Source organism: Toxorhynchites rutilus, chromosome 1 (genome assembly GCF_029784135.1).
Source record: "Toxorhynchites rutilus septentrionalis strain SRP chromosome 1, ASM2978413v1, whole genome shotgun sequence".
Lineage (NCBI taxonomy): Eukaryota > Metazoa > Arthropoda > Insecta > Diptera > Culicidae > Toxorhynchites > Toxorhynchites rutilus.
In genome coordinates, this window is record NC_073744.1 from 191,086,151 (window position 1) to 191,092,997 (window position 6,847).

Here is a 6,847-nt window from a genome sequence, read left to right on the forward strand (position 1 = left end):
GGACAATCGAGCGAGTGCTCACATGCCGGTCTACATGGATGATTTCAACGATTTTATCGGTTTCCACGACGATTGGCCTACCAGTACGGGGTGTATCTTCGACAGTCACTACACCAGAACGAAATCGATCAAACCAACGCTGTGCTGTGCGATTTTTTTCGGCCGCCTTCGTTGCAGTTTTACCTCGCAGGTAGTAAAAACGTAAAATATGGCGAATTTCTTGCTTGGTGGACTCCATCTTTGACGCAATACAACTTGAGACTGACAAGGACAATCACAACACTGTCAAAACGACACTTTTAGCACAGTTTGTCGTATTTAAATAACCATATGGTATGATCCGATGCGATAAGTACAACACAAGATATGTTTAAGTGTTGCCATATATTGACAATATACGACATTTCTCTTTCCCCAACCCAATATTAACGTATGAACGCCACCGGAACGCAATATTCATTATAAATTAATGTTTTCGTAATGAAATTTATTCTAGAATCAATGTAATGATGACGAAGTCTCCTTTAAGTGCGATTCACATACAACATCAACGTCCCGTTCGTCAATTATTCTTCCAAGCAGTTCTTATGCAAACATTCACATACACCGGCAACGGGAACTTCGACTTGCCGTTGCTGGTGTATGTAAATGCTTCAATAGGAATTCCATGGAAGAATAATTGACGCAACGTGACGTGACGGAACGTGAACGTGACGTGGATGTTGTATGTGTATCGCACTTTAAGCGACCGCCGAATCGCTGTCGGAAGCGGCGGTCTCTCGCAAGCAAACCTGTGTTCCACCGATTGACCGGTTAGTTTGAGACATGGGAGACGATCCTTCAGTTAGGTTTGACCGAGCGTTAGCGAGTTCTCAAACAAAGAATGCAATCTTTTTTACATTTCGAGATAGACTGTTTTGACATGTTACTCACGATTTGCAGTTTTAAATTCTGAGCAATGATTTCAAAGGTACATGAACATCCCTAACAACTGCTCGATTATTTTGACGTTTTATCAAACGAACGTGTGTTTGTTTATATTTTTTTCGTTCCGTTTTGTGAATCGTTTTCGTATAGATTTGAGCAGCACGTGTTTATATCGGCCGGGTTACGTGTTTTGATCTACAATGGCCAACAAACGGTTTGGCCGTGGCGGCAAGGGCGGCAAAAATTGCCCCCCGTTATCGTCGGCGATGAAGAAACAGCAGCGTAAGGAACGTTCCCAGCGGGCACCGGTTTCACGCCTGAAGAAAAACTCCCGCCACATCGAGCGCAGCAAGGAGGCGATGGAAGCGCTCAAACGACAGCAGGAGGCGGAGCGGAAGTACAGGACCAAAATGAACGGCCCGGCCGAGGAGGACGCGGTGAGTGAATCGGAAGCGGAAGAGGATGAGCGGGAGAACGATTTCGAGCTGTTGGTGAAGACGCTGAACAATGGCCGGAAAGGGGCAGGAAAACGGGAGGAGGCCATCGAAAGTGGCGGTGAGAGTGAAAGTGAAACCGAATCCGAAAGCGAGATCGAAGCAGATGAGGGGGAGGAGCAGGAGACTGAGGAGGTGGAAGAGCAGGATGTAGATATGGATTCTGAGGAAGAATCGAAAGATGGCTCTGATAGTGAAATCGAAGAAGTTGAAGAGGAGCACCCTGACGAGGATCCCTACATGGTGCATATAAACTACAACATAAGTCCACAAATGTTGGAATCGCTGTCTGCTAAACCTGTGGTTGTTCAGAAAAGCACTGTTAAATACAAGAAAATGGGTCAACTAATGGTTGAAATCCCTAGAGATTCTGGACAAAACAAAGACGAAGCCGTGCTTCTAACTGATGATGAAAAGTACGCTTCGGAAGGCACCATCCCGAAAGCTTTGGACCCACACGAGCTGGATGTGAAAACACTCTATTTGAAGGAACGAATTCAAAGACATCTGAGCGAACCAGTTTTCAGCGAATTACAAGCGGAGTTTTTCTCGATTCTGAACAATTACCAAGATTTGTACTATCCGATGAGAACGCTAAATAACGGCGAAGAGATACGTTTCGCGTACTGTCTGCATGCGTTGAACCACATTCTCAAGTCGACATCGAAAATTCTTCACCACAATGCGAAGCTTGCGGAAGCGAACAAAAAAAGCGCGAAGCGTAAAAAAAGACGAGGGAAGAAAACCAAAGCTGCCGAACTTGAGTATCGCGATCAGGGGCTTGTGCGTCCGAAAATTCTTATTGTAGCCCCGTTCCGGAGTTCGGCTCTCGCCATCGTGGAAACGATCAGAAAAATCTTCGCTGGAAACGACCAAAAGGCGATCACCAACTATAAACGCTTCCAGGAAGAGTACGGAGGCGACACTCTGTACTTCCCGAAGCATAATCCGAAGCCAGAGGATTACGAGCGAATGTTTAGCGGCAATACCGATGACAATTTCCGCATTGGCATTTCGTTTGGTAAAAGTTCCATGAAACTGTATACCAAGTACTACAATTCGGATCTAATCCTGGCGTCTCCCCTGGGACTGAGAATGACCATCGGAGCAGAGGGGGAATCAGAGCGCGATTATGACTTCCTAGCTTCGCTCGAGATGTTAATAATGGACCAGGCGGAAATATGTATGGCACAGAACTGGGATCACGTGATCCATTTCATGGACCATCTTCATTTACAGCCACAAAGCACCGAACACACGGACTTTTCACGAGTGCGCGCGTGGTGTCTCAATGGATGGTCACAATTCTACCGGCAAACCTTGCTGCTATCCTCCCACGATCTGCCCGAATTTCGATCAATCTTTAATAACAAGTGCGCTAATTATCGGGGGAAAATACGCGTCACAAGCCCTATCAAGGTTGGTTCTATCCGTCATGTGATCGTACAAGTTCCACAAACGTTTCACCGCATCGAGGTGAATTCCTTGGAACAATCCTTCGATGCCAAATTGCAACATTTTACCACCATCCTGCTGCCTCAGCTCCGATCCGTGACGATGGCGCGCTGTCTAATTTTTGTCCCGTCCTATTTCGACTATGTCCGCTTGCGGAATTACTTCAAAAAAGAAGAGCTGAGTTTCGTTCAAATTTGCGAATACACTAAAGACGGCAAAATTGCTCGTGCCCGCGATATGTTCTTCCACGGCAGCAGTCACTTTCTGCTGTACTCCGAACGGTCGCACTTCTTCCGGAGACCTCGCATCAAGGGAATCCGTCACATAGTGTTCTACCAACTGCCGACCTATCCTCAGTTTTACTCCGAAATGGTCAACCTGATGGCGAACGATTATCAGAACCGGAAGGACGGAATCGATGCCAGCGCGATGACTGTCACCGGCCTTTACACCAAGTACGATTTGTTGCGTCTCTCGGCGATCGTTGGTTCCGAGCAGGCAGCCAAATTGGCGGCCAGCGCGAAAGCAGCCCACACGTTCAGTACACAGAAATAAAATATAAAATGTACAATCCCACGCAAAGTAGTATTATTATTTGAAACGAATGCCAACATTCCGCGTCGATAAATTGAGAAAGTCGGACGTATATTGTTCGTACTCTGTCGTAGCAATATATCGAAGCTGTTTTTTTTCTTTTTTGACGTAGGATTACGTCTTTCGGGAACATATGGGGGTACAATTTGAAAAACGAAAATCGATCGCATCGTGAAAAATGTCCAGTTTCAAACGCTTGTTGCTCAGTCATTTCTTCATGGATTGATGAGATTTTTGCATCAAACGATTTCGGCACTCTATAACAATTTCTTGAATTCACCTTGAATAAAATAATATATATCACGTAACTAACTATCGAACAATTGAAAAATCTCAACCCCTATCCTAACGGAAATACCCACTTCTGATTGGTCGAATCGACGACCCATGCGGCGGATCCCTAACAGAGACATCAAAACCAAGCTGCCAGGGGGAAATCGGCATTGCAAATACGTAAAAGTAGGGGTAACTGTTGTTCCTACTGAAATGTGTTCCCTAACAGAGACATTAAAACCAAGTTGCCTGGAGGAAATCGACATTGTAAATACATGAAATAGGGGGATAATTAAAATTTGGAACTTTAATGTTGGTTGCTTCGTGAAATTTCATATCAATGCCCGATCGTGTATTGTGAAAAATTTAGCACAAGTGTAAGTGTAAAATTGTATATGGTAGCAGTTGTGTTAAAAATGACTTGAAATATAAAATGATTTATTTCAATTTTCATAAATAAAAATCAAGGTGTGTTCCAGCTCGAGAACGGGTCGTTTATAGGCGAAAAAGATTGGAAAAGTGAAGAAATATTAGAAAAGGTGTTGTTAGTACAATTAAAATTCGCTTTGGGTTGAATAAACACTCAGAAAGTAAAAATTATAAAAGAAAATTACCTTCCCATTTCAAATATGTTTTCTCTATATTAATGTAACATGTTTTTACTGATGTGAAAAATTGATAATTGTGTTCGGTATTGGTAATTATCTGGATCACATTGGTGAGTTTTTTTTTCTCTTTATTTCATCCATACATAACACAGGATGCATCTCGTTTAGGACCACAGAGGGCGGTTTCCATCATATCTCGTTCCACGTCGGTATCTTTCATCTGATACGCACCATCCAACGACTGTTTACCATCCTTCTGTCATCATCATTCGGTAAACACTGGTGGAGTGAACAAACAATACCCAACAACCAAAAAAGGTCCCTTTTCAGAGCCACCGAATCATTATCAAAAAGCTTAGCGATGTAATTCTTCAAAAATATCCAAAATCAACAGAGAGCCTAACGAAATCCTACGTAAACTATGCGGTCGTGTCTCGGACACAACCCTCCTGTGACTTTTTTTTTTCGTTAAACTGGATTTTAGTTGTTTTTTAAATGTGGCAAATAAGATTGTTGGGGTTTTTAACAGGGAGTATCACATTTACATCCTTTCTCGAGATGTGGATATAGAAGGCGTAGTCTTCGATGCGAGTGCGAGTAATTCACTTGTTTAGAACTATATTATATATATTATATATATATATATATATATATATATATATATATATATATATATATATATATATATATATATATATATATATATATATATATATATATATATATATATATATTATATATATATATATTATATATATATATATAATTATTATATTATTATATTATATATAGTATATTATTTTAGAATGCTGCGAAATTTTAGAAAGAAGTGTTTAGTAAAATAGTTCGTTCGATTTGAAATGGTTTTTTGTTGACGATGAGTTGACGATAATTGATTGATGATTCATTCTTGCCCTCACAAAAAAATCCACAAACAAATCATATGTCGCAATTTGTTTCAATGCAATGCATCTCGAACGCTATTCCGGTGGCCTTTTTCGCAATTGACATACATTCAGCTATAGGCGATTATATACTTGTTACACCAGCACCGTTATTCCATACCTTTGAGGTACTCCAATCACTCTATCTGTTATTCTTAATGGAGAAAGTTTTTCTACTGGCAAGCGAAACCAGATTACATACAAAATTCCAGAACGGGATTTTTTTTGTAACTAAATAAGCTCTTACTGTTAACTCCTTGAACGACGATTTATTTCCTGTCAGCACCGCTCTGGCGGACGATTCAATTTTCATAGTTTTAAGAGGAGGCAGCACCCGTGGCCGAGTGGTTAGCGTCTCACATTATCATGCCGGGTGTTTGGGTTCGATTCCCGTTCTGGCCGGGGGATTTTTCGTCAAAGAAATTTCCTTCGACTTGCACTGTGGTCACGCGTATTCAAGAGCTTGCCCCTCGGAATACATTCAAGGCGTGTTATTTGGCTTAAGAAATCTCAACTAAGCATTAATAAATGACGCTAGTTAATGCATACGTTGAGACGGCAAAAGTTCCACAGGCAACGTTAACGCCATTCAAGAAGAAGAAGAGGAGGGAATTCTTCATCTGATTATTCATATTCTCCCAATTCTACACTGTCACAGATACAGTAAACATTCACTAATTGGGCGAAAAGGGAAGACCAGTTATCGATATTCGCGTTTTAACTGGTCCGGCATGTTAAACGTCAAATAAAATCGAGGGGAACTTCAATGAATTGTTTGATTCGCGTTGATCATGAATTGGATAAACAAAAGGATTCCAATGGATGTTTCGCATTGAGTGCGACAACAGGTATGAAATATAGTTTGGGGAAATTATTTTTCTGTTATTTAATCCATGTTTTTGTCATGCGAAAATAATGTCAATTTTCATAACATTTCAAATTACATTCGAATGTCCTTCACAGCAAATCTTCCATTTGAATATGGCGTCGATTGTTTACGAAATTCTGCTTATTAACTGGTCCAAGGACCAGTTAGCGTTCGCCCAGTTAAAAAGCAGACCAGTTATACCAGGACGAGTTAGCGAAAGATTACTGTACTGCTCTCAGTGTTTGGAAATATCTGTTTCACATCAATCTTTTCAGCTGAATTTCCGACCACATTCTATCTTTATACCATTGCATTCGGAATACCGAAAATGATCCTACGAGAAACCTTACAATCACAGCAAGTCACTCAAAGTTGATTCATCCAGTTTCGTTCATTCTTTTTCTCGTTCTGTCCTGCGTTCACGGAATGTGAGCAAAAGGAAATATCCCTAGTTTTGTCGTTTATTGATATTAATACACCAGTTCATTCACTATCAGCATCGTTCTCGGACACTGATAAAACGGAGGAAGATAACGAAGCAGGGCTCTGCATAGTCATGGTCAACTGAGGATAGTCAGCTGACTATCTGACTGACTATATCCGTATTCAGCAAGGGATTGCTAAGATGGCCGCCTTTTAGTAGCCAGCATAGAAAATCATGAGCATAGAAATCATAACCTAAAA

General features: G+C 41.2%; 1 protein-coding gene across 1 annotated transcript; it reads left to right on the forward strand.

Annotated features, from left to right (window-relative positions):
* The first annotated feature begins 1,013 nt into the window (after window positions 1-1,013).
* LOC129771983 (U3 small nucleolar RNA-associated protein 25 homolog) lies at window positions 1,014-3,446 on the forward strand. Its single transcript, XM_055776162.1, has one exon. The coding sequence runs from the start codon at window positions 1,128-1,130 to the stop codon at window positions 3,429-3,431; it is 2,304 nt and encodes a 767-aa protein (XP_055632137.1). The 5' UTR covers window positions 1,014-1,127; the 3' UTR covers window positions 3,432-3,446.
* Window positions 3,447-6,847: the final 3,401 nt, after the last annotated feature.

Excerpts from the sequence above, each read along its gene's own strand:
- LOC129771983 (XM_055776162.1), top strand. The coding sequence starts at position 1,128 with ATGGCCAACAAACGGTTTGGCCGTGGCGGCAAGGGCGGCAAAAATTGC.